Source organism: Salvelinus fontinalis, chromosome 3, assembly GCF_029448725.1.
Source record: "Salvelinus fontinalis isolate EN_2023a chromosome 3, ASM2944872v1, whole genome shotgun sequence".
Lineage (NCBI taxonomy): Eukaryota > Metazoa > Chordata > Actinopteri > Salmoniformes > Salmonidae > Salvelinus > Salvelinus fontinalis.
In genome coordinates, this window is record NC_074667.1 from 10,111,932 (window position 1) to 10,130,780 (window position 18,849).

Here is an 18,849-nt window from a genome sequence, read left to right on the forward strand (position 1 = left end):
ATTGGAGGTGTACCTGTGGATGTATTTCAAGGCCTACCTTCAAACTCAGTGCCTCTTTGCTTGTCATCATGGGAAAATCAAAAGAAATCAGCCAAGACCTCAGAAAAAAACATCTGGTTCATCCTTGGGAGCAATTTCCAAACGCCTGAAAGTACCACGTTCATCTATACAAACAATAGTACGCAAGTATAAACACTATGGGACCACACAGCCATCATTCCGCTCAGGAAGGAGACGCGTTCTGTCTCCTAGAGATGAACGTACTTTGGCGCGAAAAGTTCAAATCAATCCCACAGGAACAGCAAAGCACCTTGTGACGATGCTGGATGAAACAGGTAAAAAAACTATCTATATCCACAGTCAAACGAGTCCTATATCGACATAACCTGAAAGGCCGCTGATAAGAGAATTTTGTTCTCAATGTTCATAAACTGAACTTCAATTAACTACTCAGTCTGCAACCCAGAATTTGTAAGATACTGGTTTAAATGAAAACAGACAGAGGCCCAGCCTACAATAGTCAAATGTTTATTCACGAGAGCACTCTGAAGTCAAGAATACAAAGACATCCATTTTATAGCTGCGCACATACTTCCACACACATTAGGAGAGCTATCTTCTTCTCTACAATTGTCACCACAGTTTCTCACTACCCAGCTGACAGTTCCAGTCCCCCCCAGATAAAGGAAACCTGGAGGGGTGCTCCCTGCCCTATATTATCTTCCCAGAGTTATAGCCGGGTCGGTTCAACCATAGTTTAATTGTTTCTAGGTGTTTTCTTAAGCATACACACATTTCTCTCTCTCCCAGTCTAACCTAGTTGGACTTATGTTTAATACTTTTAATTACTCCTTATCCATGCTACATAACCTCTAATCCCTAATGGTTAAGTTTCCGGGTATAATTATTTAATAATTTATATTTAAACCTTGTAAACTCTTTTATCAGCCGCTCAGCAAGGAAGAAGCCACTGCTCCAAAACCGCCATAAAAAAAAGCCAGACTACGGTTTGCAACTGCACATGGGGACGAAGATTGTACTTTTTGGAGGAATGTCCTCTGGTCTGATGAAACACAAATAGAACTGTTAGGCCATAATGACCACTGTTATGTTTGGAGGAAAAAGGGGGATGCTGGCAAGCCGAAGATCACCATCCCAACCGTGAAGCACGGGGGTGGCAGCATCATGTTGTGGGGGTGCTTTGCTGCAGGAGGGACTGGTGCACTTCACAAAATAGATGGCATCATGAGCAAGGAAAATTAAGTGGATATATTGAAGCAACATGTCAAGACATCAGTCGGGAAGTTCAAGCTTGGTCGCAAATCGGTCTTCCAAATGGACAATGACCCCAAGTATACATCCAAAGTTGTGGCAAAATGGCTTAAGGACAACAAATTCAAGTTATTGGAGTGGCCACAAAGCCCTGACCTCAATCGCATAGAAAATTTGTGGGCAGAACTGAAAAAGTGTGTGCGGGCAAGGAGGCCTGCTAACCTGAATCAGTTACACCGGCTCTGTCAGGAGGGATGGGCAAAAATTCACCCAACTTATTGTGGGAAGCTTGTGGAAGGCTACCCAAAATGTTTGAACCAAGTTAAAATATTTAAAGGCAATGCTACCAAATATTAATTGAGTGTATGTAAACTTCTGACCCACTGGGAATGTGATGAAAGAAATAAAAGCTGAAATAAATCATTCTCTCTACTATTATTCTGACATTTCACATTCTTAAAATAAATTGGTGATCCTAACTGACCTAAAACAGATAATCTTTACTAGGATTAAATGTCAGGAATTGTGAAAAACTGAGTTTAAATGTATTTGGCTAAGCTGTATGTAAACTTCCGACTTCAACTGTATATGCCGTTTAGAGGATGCTTTTATCCAAAACAACTTACTTTTGTACGTTCGCACATTTTCGCACTGCAGGCCCCAGTGGGAATCCAACCCACAAAGAGTGCCTGTCATTATTGACATTTGTCATGATGTTGTTTGAGTGTGGTTTCTCCTCCTCTAGTTTAACAAGGAAATATGTTTGTTTCATGGTTTTTCAATGTCGAGTTGTTGTTTTCTACAAAGTGCGCCCCCACGTCGCCTCCTGCTGTGCGATTGTAAGTGACAACAATAACACATTACATCTAAGAGAGACAAATTCCTTTTTACCAACCCCCATCTGTTTGGCTCCCTACTGACCCCAGAAAAAAAGAGAGAATAAGAGAGAATAAAAAGAGGAAGCATAGAAAATAACTGCCCCCATATTGACTCCAATACCAACTTGCTCTGAGTCTGTTGTTATCCATTCCACTCATCCTATTTCTATGGTGTCCATTAAACTCATAATGACTCATGTTCCCATTCCTCCCTTCTTCTTTTCCCAACCTCAGCCAATGAGCAAATAATAGAATATGGAATCTATTTAGTCTTTCTATGGCTATCTTTTCTACGGTCTGTCTACTCCAGCCGTTCTGACTGGCTCTCTCATCCTCCGCCTGCTGATGATCACATGGGTTTCTGTAGATCTAAATACCAGTATCTCTGTGGTCCTTCCCTGATTGACACAATAGTGACATTTCTATCTGTAGAATTTCCATTCTAACTCTAGGGCCTTTCACTCCTTATCCCTCCCAGCTGATGACCAAACACCCGTCGAAGCGTCTGGGCTGTGGCTCCGAGGGCGAGAGGGACATCCGGGAGCACGCCTTCTTCAGACGCATCGACTGGGAACGTCTCCAGAACCGCGAGATCCAACCCCCCTTCAAGCCCAAAGGGGTGAGTCACACACACACACAACCTACCCATGTCTGATTTAAAATGAGGTTTAAAAAAGGACACTGTACAAGTTGTTATTCGCTGTGGTAATCTATGTTTCTTCTTAAATGCTAAATTATTGAAATGGTGGCGCAATCGTAGCTTTGTATTCATTGGTATGTTTGGCCCGTTGTCACACACAATGGACATTTACTCCACCGAGGAGTGTGTGGTTGCTTCCTATCTGATGCGATCTCAGTTTCCCATTCAGATGAGTGACAACATCCACTCACACACACAAACATGTATGCATACACAGACACATACGGGAGCATACTTACACACACACACACACACACACACAAACTATGCAAACGTGTACAATACACAGACACAAACACACCTGTGAATGTCCGGCGGCCGTCTGTCACCATAGTTTAGCCCAGGCAGACTCCCACCTGGTCTGTTGTCAGATCAGATTGGCCTGCATCTGAATGGTATCTGTTTGGCAACTCTCACAGGTTACAGTCCATTCCGGTCCAGCACCATTTGTTTAGCATGGCAATGCCCCAGCGGCTATGATCTCTGTCGTCACACTGAACAAAAGACAACCTTTTCTAACGACAAAGCCTCGGCATGGGCTACAATACAATAATACTACTCATTTTATTCACATATACGCTACCGTACAAAAGTTTGGGGTCACTTATAAATGTCCTTGTTTTTAAAAGAAAAGCACATTTTGTCCAGTAAAATAACATCAAATTGATCAGAAATACAGTGTAGACATTGTTAATGTTGTAAATGACTATTGTAGTTGGAAACGGCTGATTTTGTTATGGAATATCTACATAGGCGATCAGAGGCCCATTATCAGCAACCATCACTCCTGTGTTCTCAATCTCAATGGCACGTTGTGTTAGCTAATCCAAGTTTAGCATTTTAAAAGGCTAATTGATCATTAGAAAACCCTTTTGCAATTATGTTAGCACAGCCAAAACTATTGTGCTGATTAAAGAAGCAATAAAAGTATGAGTATGTAGGTAGAGGTGTGTGTTAGTGTGTGGACTCCAGTATGCGTATGTGGGTAGAGGTGTGTGTTGGTGTGTGGACTCCAGTATGAGTATGTGGGTAGAGGTGTGTGTGTGTTGGTGTGTGGACTCCAGTATGAGTATGTGGGTAGAGGAGTGTGTTTTGAATGCAGGTGTGTGTGGATGAAAGGCATGACAAGATGAAAGGAGAATGATAGATGGAAAGAGCCATTGTGGAGATGGAGAGACCATTGTGTGTGTGTGTGTGTGTGTGTGCGTGCATGCATAACGTGCTTTAGCTATATTGGTCTGCATGTGCAATGTGCATGCTGCAGACGTGTCATTCAGTCTGTGTGTGTGTGTGTTAGAGAGAACTAAACCTCTTCCCCTGACCTATAATAACCATCATCCATTTCAATCCAACTCCACTGTAACACAGGCACCACCGGGAGTCTATTACAACCAATTGGCTGTCATTAGATTCATCTTTACACCGCCATCCATCCCTCCCTCCATCCCTCCCTGACCTGACTTTGTCTCTCTCATCCTCTCCTCCTCTTCAGTCCTCTCCTCCTGAATCAATCACACTTCATGCCTGTTCTGACAGCTGGGAGATTGCCATTTAATAGCCAGGTACAGCGAGAGCCAGATTATGAACACTAGAGGGTTTATCCATCTATCGGAAACAGAGCAGGACAGATAGACCGCAGGGAAGAATAACAAGAACACCTGCGACAGTAGCTATTTATAGACATAGCTTATCTAGACTCATATTTAGAGAACCACTTGATATGTGGTTTAAGTTTGTAAAGATGGAAGTGGGTCAAAGTGGCAGGATATGAGACTTGCTGATTAATGGTGATGGAATCACTGTGGTCAGGGAGCTTACCGTAAAACTTCAATTAATAGCCCGGGTGTTTATTTGCTTCAATCACTGCACACAACAGGTGCTTATTGGAGACAAACTTCTATTTGAGCCAGGTGTCTATTTCCTTAATGAGCACAGCTTTTGCTCATTTGCATGTTTAATTCCAGCATTCACTTCCAACATTTTAATTCATTTCTTCATTCCCTGCACTAATGTGTTATCATTTACATGCTGTGTCATGTTTATTTTGTCTTAGTATGCCTCTATTAAGGAAAAAAAATAAAAAATAATTCCTTGCCAGAATTATTCTCTTGTTAACTGTGCATTTTCCACTAGAGGGCGATCAGACAATTTCTAGGGGTTTGTACTCCCTATGTTGTTGACTGTTTTTCTGCTTGTCAGTTAGCTAGCACTTCTAAGCTGTTAGCAGTCAATGGTTAGCGGTTTCTTACAGGCTATAAAAAAGAGATTGCCTTCATTTTTTTTGTGATCGCTGAATTATTTAATGTAACAAATCAAACAATTCATGGTAACCTGGTAAATAATACATTTAGAGCCGGCGTTTATTTAAAAAGGGCATTTATTTGATTACATTTGTGTCGTTGCCCGGGTATTAAAAGGGACAAAGGGCTACTTGAGACTCAGCGTTTAATTTACGTTTTTAAGGTAGTCATATTGAGGAAGTGTTGGATTGGAACATAAGGCACGGCTGGGATGGTGTTAAACACACATATTGTAGGTCAGACAAACACACACAGATAAACACATGAAAAATACTGTATGCACAAACTCACCAATCTATATTTTGGACTGTCTATGAGTCCTAGTAAATTTAGTCGTGTTATTTGTTAAAGCATTTCCACTTGTCCCGTCGTATGTATGTTTTCAGTGGGGGTGGTTGTCTGTGTTCTTTTTGGATTTTCCCTTTTAGATTCATGCGAGAAAGAAACATAATAGTATTCTCTGATTACTAAAGAACAATTAGGATATTACTATAGACCAACTGATTTTATAGGATGGATGAAACAACTGTAGTGTTTTGAGTGTTGTTGGCCAACGATACAGTGCCTCAAAGTATTCACATCCATTGACTTCTTCCACATTTTGTTGTGTTACAGCCTGAATTTAAAATTGATTAAATATAGATGTTCTGTTACTACACAATACCCCATAGTGTCAAAGTGAAGTTCTGTTTTTTGACATTTTTACAAATTCATTCAAAATGGAAAGCTGAAATGTCTTGAGTCAATTTGTTTTTGCAAGCCTAAATAAGTTCAGGAGTAAAATGTTAACAAGTTGCATGATAAGTTACATGGACTCACTCTGTGTGCAATAATAGTGGTTAACATGATTTTTTTATGACTACCTAATCTCTTTACCCCACACATACAGTTATCTTTAAGGTCCCTCAGTCGAGCAGTGAATTTCAATCACAGATTCAACCACAAAGACCAGGGAGGTTTTCCAATGCTTTGCAAAGAAGGGCACCTGTTGGTAGAAGGGTAAAGAAAAGTTGACATTAAATATCCCTTTGAGCATGGTGACGTTATTAATGACACATTGGATGGTGTAGCAATACACCCACAAAGATACAAGCGTCCTTCCTAACTCAGTTGCCTGAGAGGAAGGAAACCATTCCGAGATTTCGGCATGAGGCCAATGGTGACTTTAAAACAGTTACATGTGATAGGAGAAAACTGAGGACGGATCAACAACATTGTAGTTACTGCACAATACTAACATAATTGACAGAGTGAAAAGAAGGAAGCCTGTACAGAATAAAACATGCATCCTGTTTGCAACAAGGCACCTAAACAATACTGAAACATTTTTTGGCCAAGCAATTACATTTTTGTCCTGAATATAAAGTGTTTTGTTTGGGGCAAATCCAATACAACACATTACTGAGTACCACTCTGCATAATTTCAAGCATAGTTGTGGCTGCATCATGTTATGGGTATGCTTGTTATCTTTAAGTCTGGGGTGTTTTTCAGGATAAAAGAAACGGAATGGATCTAAGCACAGGCAACATCCTACAGGAAAACCTGGTTCAGTCTGCTTTCCACCAGACACTAGGAGATTAATTCACCTTTCAGCAGGACAATAACCTGAAACACAAGGCCAAATCTACACTGAATTTGCTTGCCAAGAAGGCAGTGAATGTTCCTGAGTGGCCAAGTTACAGTTTTGACTTAAATCAGCTTGAAAATGGTTGTCTAGCAATGATCAACAATCGATGCGAGAGCTTGAAGAATTTTGAAAAGAATACTGGGCAAATGTTGCACAATCCAGGTGTGGAAAGCTCTTAGAGACTTACCCAGAAAGACTCACAGCTGTATTCGCTGAAAAAGTATTGACTGGGAGGTGTGAATACTTATGCAAATGAGATATTTCTGTATATAATTTTCAATAAATTTGCCAAAACTTCTATTGGGGTATTGTGTGGAGATGGGTTAAAAAATATATATTTTTTCCAATTTGAATTTAGGCTGTAACAACAAAATGTGGAATAAGTTGAGGGGTATGAATACTTTCTGAAGGCACTGTATAACTAGTAAGAAGATCATCAAAACAACAGTGAGATGCTGAGGTCGTTCTGCAGTAGGATAGGGAGTGAGAGAGAGAGATAGTTAGGGATGGAGAGAGAGAGAATACTTCAGCAAGTATTTTAATAGAAACAGACATCCATTTATCATACTAAATAGAATTCATTTAATATGCTTGAGTGCGAGTGGTTTTTTGTGTGTGTGTGACAGATAAATACTCAAACAGCAGTTTACGAGCAATGCCATCTGTCCTTAAGAGTAGCACAACGTAGCGTGTACAATGAGTGACATTGTAACAAACATTAAACACAACGAAACTAAGCTATACAGCAGGTTTGAGTCAATTTCATTGGTCAGCATTCAGTCAATTCAGGAAATAAGCTGGAATTGGAAGTGCACTTGACTTTCTGAATTAATTGAATAGAAGGGTAATTGACTAGAGACACATTTGCATATGGGGGTTAGGTCTCAGAGGCAAAAGGGGGAGGATGAAAAAGAGGAGAGGAGGTGATGAGAAAATAATTTGGGACAGAAATGTATTGCCTTTAGTGGAAGATTTGGGAAACCGTGTGGGAGATTGTTTGTCAAGATCAATATGAGATGTGTCGTGGCGAAATCCTGCACGGAGCCTTCACCGTGCGCTGCCACTTTAAGAGCGCATCAGCAGTAAGGAAGGAGGAAATAAAGACAGCTCGTTCAGCTCTTTGGGGAGGAGCTCTTGGTTGGCGCGACAGTTTGATTGTGTGTGCTATGCTGCAGATGTCCTTGTTTATTTTCAGCGTGTGTAGTTTATAAAGTGTTTAACTCAATAATTGGTGTGACCGCTCTAGGTCGTGGATGTTATCGTTTGGGACCGCACCTGTTATGGATCGCATGGATTAGTAGCAACGTTGTTGCGAAGCTTTGACATACAAGCCATCGGACGGTCAGACAGGACAACTGCAAGCCTGAAGACCACAGCTAAGATCTCTCTTGTTCTCTCTTTTTCTTCCCTCTATCGTTCCAGTGCTTTACACTGCAGCATCATGGCGATCCACAAGAGTCTGTCTGAAGAAGATTCGAAGAGTCGCTTCAATGATAAGTATAGCATAATTCAGGATAAACTCCAAGAGGAGATGGAATACACAGCACCCATTATCGCGTCTTCATTCCCTCTACATTGAGTGACCAGATAATCCAAGTGTATGATGCTAATCCCATGAGTGGCCATCTTGGAGTTTTTAAGACATATCAACGACTACAAGAGGTGGTTTACTGGCCAGGCATGTGGGTTGATACCCGGAAGTTTGTACAGCAGTGTGAAGTCTGCCAGAAATACAAACCAGACATTGGTAGACCTGCTGGGACAATGCAGCAGACCGTGGTGAACCATCCAAATGAAATGTTGGGAATTGACCTCATGGGACCTTTTCCTCCCAGCCGGGGGTACCGGAATTAATTTTTATTGGTGATCGTGGACTACTACACACACTGGGTGGAGTTGTTTCCCCTCCGCAAAGCCACTGCATCAGCCATTGCTCTAATTCTGCGAAGGGAGGTCTTTACCAGATTCGGGATTCCAGACCAAATCCTCTCTGACCAAGGTCCGCAGTTCATATCAGGAATCTACAAAGAGCTCTGTACCTACTGGGGTGTAATTGCCAAGTTGACCACAGCCTACCATCCTCAGACCAACCTGACCGAGAGGGTAAACCGTACCCTGAAGGGGATGATTGCTTCATTCGTGGGGATCAGCATCTTCCTGAATTTCGCTTTGCACTGAACTCTGCCGTGCAGCAGACTTCTGGGGTCCCTCCCGCCGAACTCCACCTGGGAAGACCACTAAAAGGTCAGAGTCTTGCAAAGTTTCAATGTTTCACCTGACTGCCCAGCGTTTGATGCCGTCCAACACCACCACACCTTGCTAGCCAGAGTGGAGGCCAGCAAAACCAAAGCCAAACAACGACAGCTGAGAAACTATGACAAACATAGACGAGACGTGTGTTTCCCACCCAAGTCTCGTGTCTGGGTACGTTCACATCATCTGTCAAAGGCGTCTAAGAAGATCACTGCCAAGCTAGCTTCAGGATGGAAAGGTCCATACCGTGTAGTGCAGCAGTTGGGACCAGTGAACTACTTGGTCTGTTTGGAGGACACTGGGGAAGATGTCAGGACGGTGCATGTTGTTGACCTAAAGCCCTGCTGCCCTACGGCAGAAGAACTGGACCTGCAGGACCTCTTCGTGGAGGACTCTGATGAGGACTTCCCTGGTTTTGTGTAGCAGGAACATGAACCTGTCAAAGCCTGCATCCTCTCGGTTTCTACAGGCTTTGTTTTTTCATGGGGGGAGGAGTGTGGCAAAATCCTATAAGGAGCCTTCACCGTGCGCTGCCACTTTTTAAGAGTGCATCAGCCATAAGGAAAGAGGAAATAAAGACAGCTCTTTAAGCTCTTTGGGGAGGAGCTATTGGTTGGCGCGACAGTTTGATTGTGTGTGCTATGCTGCAGATGTCCTTGTTTATTTTCAGCATGTGTAGTTTATAAAGTGTTTAACTCAATCATCGGCGTGACCTCTCTAGGTCATCGTTGTTATCGCGTGGGACTGCACCTGTTATGGATTAGTAGCAACATTGTTGCGAAGCTTTGACATACAAACCATCGGACGGCCAGACAGGACAACTGCAAGCCTGAAGACCGCAGCTAAGATCTCTCTCTCTCTCTCTCTCTTTCTTCCCTCTATTGTTCCAGTGCTTTACACTGCAGCAGACTTTCTATTTTAAGTGCACTTCCTGTTGATGTTCATTAGAGCTGGACTATTATTGCCCTGCCAGAAGTATTTGGGTGGACATTTTAGTTAAAAGGGAGGTTGCTTGCAAGTTGTGTATTGTTATTTGAACTGTATTGAGGTGGGGTGTACTAATGACATGTGTCCGAGAAGATTGTGGACACTTTTAAGGCCTTTGTTTTTTCTAAGAACACCCCCACATTCAAACCCTCTGCACTCCTCCACTGGAAGGGAATACAGATTATTGCAAATCCTCTGTTGATGACGGGGTCTTTCTTGTAAATTGTTTCTATGAAGTTGCTGTTCAATTGCTCTGCCATTATTATTATTATTATTATTATTATTATTATTATTATTATTATTATTATTATGATTGTATGAGGTATTCTTGGTGGGGTTACCCCTGTGCTGTGATGTGGGTTTTATAGGGTGTGCATTCTCTTTTCTCTCCACTGGCTATCTGGTAAACAGGCTACACTCTAGGCAGTCTCTTCTGCTGATGTGTGTGGGCCTGGTAGTGGTACTCTCTCTATTCTACTCTTTTCCTTTCGGCATGGTTAATACCTGCCTGGCGCCCGAACAAAATCTTTATCTTTACCCCTCTCTGATACATACCGCTACAGTGTGACTGACTGGCCATTGTTCAAACAAGCCAAATAGACACCACCGTATTCGAGGAGACGGATGAAAGAGGGGGATGGGAGGACTTTGTGCAATACTCCTTTTCATCCATCTCTTTTGTGGACACATTGAGAGCGAGGGTGTGTGTGCGTGGGGTCGGTTTGACAGAGGTATGTGTTTGAGTGCACACATCTTTGTGTCTGTAGTATGGAGTATGCTGTTGTTTCGGCCGTCATTTGGTACAAAACCCATAAACGTCATCGCAATCTGTCAGCGTGAATCAATCTGCGTCTTTTCTTCAACAATATATATTATGAAGAGATCTGTGCTCTTTTGCGTCGAAAATGTCGCCATATCAGTATGTGCCTTCTCTCTTCTATGTTGATGTGTGTTGCTGCTGTTTTCCTCTTCTCCGTTCTACTGCGTCTCGACACGGAGTGACAGTGGGTGGCTGGGAGCCAGTGTCACCGGTCTGTCAGTGTAGGAGTCAAGGAGGACACAGGAGTACAGTCAGAGCCCCCAGGCTCACGGAAAACACACACACACCACACAACTCGGGATATAGGACAACAGGACTTTTCTACTTTGAACAGACACATGCCACCACCAACGTGCCGTGTAGACGACCACACCGACCCAATCACTGGAGGTTTTCCAACCACAGTGGAACACACACAGCTGTGCAACAATGTAGACCTCCATAGGGAATCCATAGTGAATTCCACTCTGGAGAAAAAACTTCCACATCCAGACCCAGGCTTTCCATGTTAAAAAAAAACACTTTCACACTATCATGCCAACCCACATATTACTGTGCTGGCTCGGATTTTTACCTTTCACATTGTCCTTTCTGGCATGGTTCCAGCAACTATGTTGGGTGTATTTCTGAGGTGTCCTAATCAGTGATTGGTGTAGATTTGGAGTCAATATATCACCAATCTTCCCCTATCTGCAAGTGTGGCCAATGGCATTACACCTTATTGACATGTAAATTCAACTAACCAATCTGAATAAATAAACATCCAAATAAATATTTCTGCAGTAGCAAGAGGAAGCATAACCAACCCTGTTACAGGTGCGCGACGAGGCCAGCACAGTACGGCTTGCATCTGCTTCTCTGCTAAGTAATGTAAATCAACCCATATCCTTTTCCCATGTCGGCTTACTGTACAGAGAGAGATATAGAGAGGTAGGGATATTCCCTGCCAGGTCCCTGGGGAGATTTAAAGCCTATTAAGTAGGACACACACACAGTGTAGGTGGAATAACTGATGAGGACAGAGCGAGAATAAGAGGTGCAGCAGGGTTTCTGGTGTAAACACAGAACCACACTGTGAAGTTAGAGAATAAATCTTTAATTCCCCAGTCCCCACTGCCTGTGCTCTCTGTAATGCCCCTATGAACTTTGGTGTGTTATTATAGATTTACCATTGTCATTTTATGTGTTGACTGTTTCCTTAGTAATGTAATGGTCCTAAAGCGTTTTGAGTTATCTATTTGAATTTACCCAATTACCCAAGGTACTGGCGACAATCCTCAGACTCTTAAGACCCAACCCAAGAGGGAATCACTGCAACCTACCAGTAGCCTGCAAAATAAACCACCATTTTGGGGAAGATTGCCTTTGAAAAGAAATGTTCCACCAAACTCTACAGGCCTTCGCCTATCAATTGTTAGAAGGAACATTGTGTGAGGAAGAACAATTGAGGCCTTCACAGGTTCAAGCCACAGTGCCAGGCGCTTTAAATGGTGACAGAAGTATGAAGCGACTGACAGCAGTATTTTTGGTGTTGGCGGCCATTTTGTGCCATTTGCGTCCCAGTCTCCTTAATGTTCTTCAGTAATGCCGTAGGGCTAGAGCAGCTGCTCTTATTCAGATGTATTGACATACTGTCATGTAACAATCATTCAAGATGGAAGCAAAATACTTAAGCAGACGTATTCTATGGTCACTCTGGATAAGGGCATCTGCTAAATGACTCAAATGTAAAGTGTAAATCGTTTTCTCTGCCCATTTTGCATTCAAGTTTAAAAAACATACACAATACAATTGAAGTAAGACAACTGAATGCTGGCTTGACTCCATTGAGAACTATGTCATACTGTACATGCATACAAATCAATCACATAATGTATGTTTTCTTGGACTATCATCTTGTAGATGACAGAAATGAGATGTACACCCATGCTCCCAGAGCGTTCAGAGTTGACCGTGGCTTGTTAGCTGTGGAATGCTAATCCAACCGCCCTCGCCTGATACGTCTCCATGCTATTGATAGGTTTGTCTTTACAGTCAGGATGAAAGCGGCTCCACTTCTCTCACATTTAATAGCAGAGGTTTGCTCTGCTCTTGTCAACACGCCAATTAACCCTTTGACAACCCCGCTGTACGTCGATTGGCGACGTTGCTATTTTGATTCAAGTGAACTTCTCATTTGTTAAGTAAAACCTCTACAAACAGGGGGGTCAGATGTTACGTAAAACCTCTACATACAGTGGTGGTCAGATGTTACGTAAAACCTCTACATACAGTGGTGGTCAGATGTTACGTAAAACCTCTACATACAGTGGTGGTCAGATGTTACGTAAAACCTCTACATACAGTGGTGGTCAGATGTTACGTAAAACCTCTACATACAGTGGGGGGTACGGTGTTACGTAGAACCTCTACATACAGTGGGGGGTCAGATGTTACGTAAAACCTCTACATACAGTGGTGGTCAGATGTTACGTAAAACCTCTACATACAGTGGTGGTCAGATGTTACGTAAAACCTCTACATACAGTAGTGGTCAGATGTTACGTAAAACCTCTACATACAGTGGTGGTCAGATGTTACGTAAAACCTCTACATACAGTAGTGGTCATATGTTACGTAAAACCTCTACATACAGTGGGGGGTCAGATGTTACGTAAAACCTCTACATACAGTGGGGGGTACGATATTACGCAAAACCTACATACAGTGGAGGGTCAGATGTTACATAAAACCTCTACATACAGTGGGGGGTCAGATGTTACGTAAAACCTCTACATACAGTGGTGGTCAGATGTTACGTAAAACCTCTACATACAGTGGTGGTCAGATGTTACGTAAAACCTCTACATACAGTGGTGGTCAGATGTTACGTAAAACCTCTACATACAGTGGTGGTCAGATGTTACGTAAAACCTCTACATACAGTGGGGGGTACGGTGTTACGTAGAACCTCTACATACAGTGGGGGGTCAGATGTTACGTAAAACCTCTACATACAGTGGTGGTCAGATGTTACGTAAAACCTCTACATACAGTGGTGGTCAGATGTTACGTAAAACCTCTACATACAGTAGTGGTCAGATGTTACGTAAAACCTCTACATAGTGGTGGTCAGATGTTACGTAAAACCTCTACATACAGTAGTGGTCATATGTTACGTAAAACCTCTACATACAGTGGTGGTCAGATGCTACGTAAAACCTCTACGTACAGTGGGGGTCAGATGTTACGTAAAACCTCTACATACAGTGGGGGTCAGATGCTACGTAAAACCTCTACATACAGTGGGGGTCAGATGTTACATAAAACCTCTACATACAGTGGGGGTCAGATGCTACGTAAAACCTCTACATACAGTGGTGGTCAGGATGTTACGTAAAACCTCTACATACAGTGGTGGTCAGATGCTACGTAAAACCTCTACATACAGTGGGGGTCAGATGTTACGTAAAACCTCTACATACAGTGGGGGTCAGATGTTACGTAAAACCTCTACATACAGTGGGGGGTACGGTGTTACGTAAAACCTCTACATACAGTGGGGATCAGGATGTTACGTAAAACCTCTACATACAGTGGGGGTCAGGATGTTACGTAAAACCTCTACATACAGTAGTGGTCAGATGTTACGTAAAACCTCTACACACAGTGGGGGTCAGGATGTTACGTAAAACCTCTACATACAGTGGGGGTCAGGATGTTACGTAAAACCTCAACATACAGTGGGGGGTCAGATGTTACGTAAAACCTCTACATACAGTGGGGGGTCAGATGTTACGTAAAACCTCTACATACAGTGGGGGGTACGATATTACGCAAAACCTACATACAGTGGAGGGTCAGATGTTACATAAAACCTCTACATACAGTGGGGGGTCAGATGTTACGTAAAACCTCTACATACAGTGGGGGGTCAGATGTTACGTAAAACCTCTACATACAGTGGGGTCCGAAATTATTGACACCCTTGATGATTCTTAGAACTAAAGAAATTGTTTAGTGTTTGGTCCATAGCATGCAATGACTACACCAAGCTTGTGACTCTACAAACTTGTTGGATGCATTTGCAGTTCGTTTTGGTTGTGTTTCAGATTATTTTGTGCCCAATAGAAATGAATGTTAAAAAATGCATTGTGTCATTTTGGAGTCAGTTTTATGATGAATAAGAATAGAATATGTTTCGAAACACTTCTACATGAATGTGGCTGTGACAATGAATATGGATAATCCTGAATGAATAGTGAATAACGATGAGTGAGAAAGTTTGTCAAAGATCATATCCTCAAGACATGCTAACCTCTCACCATTACAATAACAGGGGAGGTTACCATGTCTTGGGGGTATGATCTTTGACCGTTTGTACTTGTTAAACAAAACATTATTTTCTGAGCAGTTTTATTAGTATAAAATAATATAATTTCCAAATTTTTGTGAGCACACAATATAGCTCAGTATTTGAATAATTTATTTTATACAGTCGTTATTGCTCATCTTTCCTTTACATTTACATTTGAGTCATTTAGCCGACTCTCTTACCCTGAACCACTAACAGTAAGGAAGTGCATACATTTTCATACTGGTCCCCTTTGGGAATCGAACCCTACCAACTGAGCCACGCTTTAGTGTGTCAATAATTACGGACCCCACTGTACATCCAAACAACACGAGGAGCTCTATCGAAACAGGTTACCGGGTCAGAAGTGACTAAGACGTGTTTGACTGTAGAGATCCTGACATCATCTCCTTCAATTCCCTCTGCGACTCTTTCCAAAGTCTTGTTTGTACAGTACAGATTGCTGTTTCACAGCTGCACGCCAATGTTACTTTTTAAAACCATTGGATTCAATTGCATTAAAAACATAATCCAGGTGACTGGGGTTTCCTACCAAATGGCATCCTATTCCCTCTACAGTGCACTACTTTAGGGCCCATAGGGCTCTGGTCAAAAGTAGTGCACTATAAAGGGAATCGGATGTCATTTGGGACTCATGCTGGGATGTAGAGCATGTCATGTGATGTTAGTGTGGGAACAGGAGGGGGAGAATAGGAATAGAAAGAGCGGTATCAGGTGCGAAATGTTCTCTCTTTCCCTCCGTTCTCTCTTTTAGCAGACCAGGCGATGGAGGTGGAGGGATATCTAATCAAGCCCAGTTTCTATTTGCACATGTATTTCTTCTTACCTTTGTGTGTTCCGTATGTTACAGTTGCAGCCACCTACGCCTCCCATTTTAAAACCTCTGTCTCTCTCTCTTTCTATCCCTCCCTCGCAGTGCGGAAAAGGGGCGGAGAACTTCGACAAGTTCTTCACGCGCACCCAGCCCCAGCTCACGCCGCCCGACCAGCTGGTCATCGCCAACATCGACCAAGCTGACTTCTCAGGCTTCTCCTTCATCAACCCCCAGTTCATGCATCCCTCCCTGGTCTCCCTGCACACCGTATGAGGAGGAGGAAGGGGGGGGGGGGGGGGGACCACGTACCCCCCTTCCTACCTCCGCTACCTACCTAGCACTAACCATCCACCAACAGCAGCTTCTTCGAGCCAAACTCCCAACCACCAAACTTGTCCAACTTTACAACAACAACGTGGACCCTGATATCGACCGCAATTTTGAGTTCCTCTATCAATGTATTAATGATGTGTCCTCTAGGAATTGGACTTGGGGCTCTGAGTGAGAGGAGTTGGTGAGTGGAAATGCTGTGTGTTAATGGTGAGGGGGCGGATGAAGGTTTGAGGAAGGAGGTGTATGTAGGGTTGATGTACTTTCCCACCCACCCGTTGTGTTTGTATTCGAATGGGCAAATATTTGAAATCGACTCCTATTGAAGTGAATCATGATAGATATTGAAGTGAATCATGATAGATATTGAGATGACTGACCTGTTGTTTTGAATGTGTGGGGACAAAACCCATGAAACAATGCCAGTTTTTTAAAAACTCATTCTAGAGCGAAGGGTTAACTTCTTGTTAAACCCTGTACTGGCTATACTAGTCTCCATTGAAACCCAAGGAAACTACAAACGTAATCTCTTGTTTTCAGCTATTGGGTCAGAGTTTGAGCCAAATATGAGGTCAGTACAGGGAGACTATGTTTACAGTCTTACCTTGTGTTGGTGAGATTTTATTTCAATATGTGTCATAACAGGTGCCCCTATGTTTCAATATGCATCAAATAATACACACCCAGTACGAAAATCATGACACACTAACTATAACACGCACATACAGATGTAGGATCTTCATTTGATCACCCTATTGCAGGAAAACTTTCCTGCATTGCAAACTAAAATGTGTAATGTATTTGAGGTTTAAAAAAGAAATGTCAGACTTGATTTTCCCTGAAGAAGAAAAATGTATCAATCCCTTAAAAAAATGGCTATTATTATGATCCACCTAATAATTCACATTTCCTGTAGCCGCGGGATTATTTTCCTGCTGTAGCAAACTGGCTCAAATTAAGATCGTGCATCTGTACACACAAGTTACAGTTACACAGGGATATATTGAGCCTTGAGCTACAGGTTGTATGGTTATCTTGTCATTAGGTTTACAACTGTGAGTGGACATTCAGACAGAACGCAGTAGAAGTTCTGGTTAGATGACGTAGACAGTGCAACAGTCCCATCTTCTTTAAACACCTACACAAGAATCACAGGGCAACAGAAGTATAAAGGTGGTCTATCCAAAACCAAATCGAGATCAAGTAACACTACTTTGTGACAACCTTTTTACTCTCCTCCTGTATCAACTTCGTTGTCACTGTTTGCCCACTTATCAAAAATGTCTGTCAATGGCCATGATTCTTTTTGACGTGAAGAAGTCCTTCAAAGTTAAGTTCCCGGAGGAAATTTCTTGAGGATTTAGGAAGGAAAAGACCTAAAACTCTGTTTTTTTGTTTGTTTGAGAGGTAGCAACTAAATTAAATTGATGTTGAGTTATTGTTTGCTTACTCTATGAACCGTGCAATATTATATTGCATGCTTATACCCTTATACATGGATATAACACCATTATAACAAATGTTGACTAGAGTATCACGTTATTAAACGATTAGTTCCCTTTTCTGCTTTTATGTGATGTCATGCATCCCCCCCCCCAATTAGTTCTAATTAATATTTTAATGTAACACATACCAGTGTATTGACTCTTTTGTAAATATTCATGAGTGATTTAAAAAAGTATAGTATCTCGCAGTTTTTATACCAACAACTGAATGTGATTTTATTACGTTAGATAGGTTAACATATTTCTATGTAAAAAAAATTTTGGGAAAAGTACCCCAAAATATCAACTTCGTAACAATTAGGTAATGAAGTCGGTCGGGAGAGAAACATCTGGAAGATTTTTGCAGATATTATCAAGCGTTTTCCGTTTGCTCTCGTCTCCATCGCACATATCCGATGTTCTTGAATGCGATCGCTGAGTGAGTTGACTGAATGTGTGCCTGGCTCTTGTATCTGCATGTTGTTGGTAAGGATGAAAAAAAAAAAAAAACGTGATCATCATATAAATGCTGCATGATACTCAGTACCAGTAACCAGGCCCCTGGTCAGACAGCAAGGAGTCTCCGCCCAAACACAGATCCAGGATCAGCTGAACCTAAGCCCTTCACAATTAGGAGACTATGGGCAAATCTGACTCCAGATATGCGGTTAAAGGAACTCTTAAACTTGTCTCTGTACTAGACCAGCGCGACAACTTGCTCTCTAGTGTCTCAATGAAGGGGTTTTGTTTCTTATCGTTAGTGTTTGTTTGTATAAAAAAGTTACAATTTACATAATTTTTTTGTCGTTGTTTTTTGGGGGGTAATAGATTCTGCTCAAGTAATTCAGGAATGTTTCTCGGAATTATCACCTTAGCAATTCATATCTTCACATCTAACTGTTGATAGATTTATCAAATTCCCTCGACTTTTGCTCCTCATAACCTTCTCCTAACCTTTTAACTGTGCCAATCCTGAAATAGCCAGAACCCGACAATAGCAGCGTTGCACTAGCTGTAGTCATACCAATG

The 18,849-nt window shown here is 42.1% G+C and overlaps 1 protein-coding gene across 2 annotated transcripts in view; it reads left to right on the forward strand.

The window, feature by feature from the left end:
• LOC129838281 (protein kinase C alpha type-like) overlaps positions 1-16,299 on the forward strand; it is a 65,687-nt gene extending 49,388 nt beyond the window's left edge. For both annotated transcript variants that reach the window (XM_055905140.1, XM_055905150.1), the window contains 2 exons: positions 2,629-2,769; positions 16,109-16,299. In XM_055905140.1, the coding sequence (XP_055761115.1) occupies positions 2,629-2,769; positions 16,109-16,279 (312 nt within the window). In that variant the 3' untranslated portion in view covers positions 16,280-16,299. The remainder of the gene's footprint in view (positions 1-2,628; positions 2,770-16,108) is intronic.
• The last annotated feature ends 2,550 nt before the right edge of the window (positions 16,300-18,849 follow it).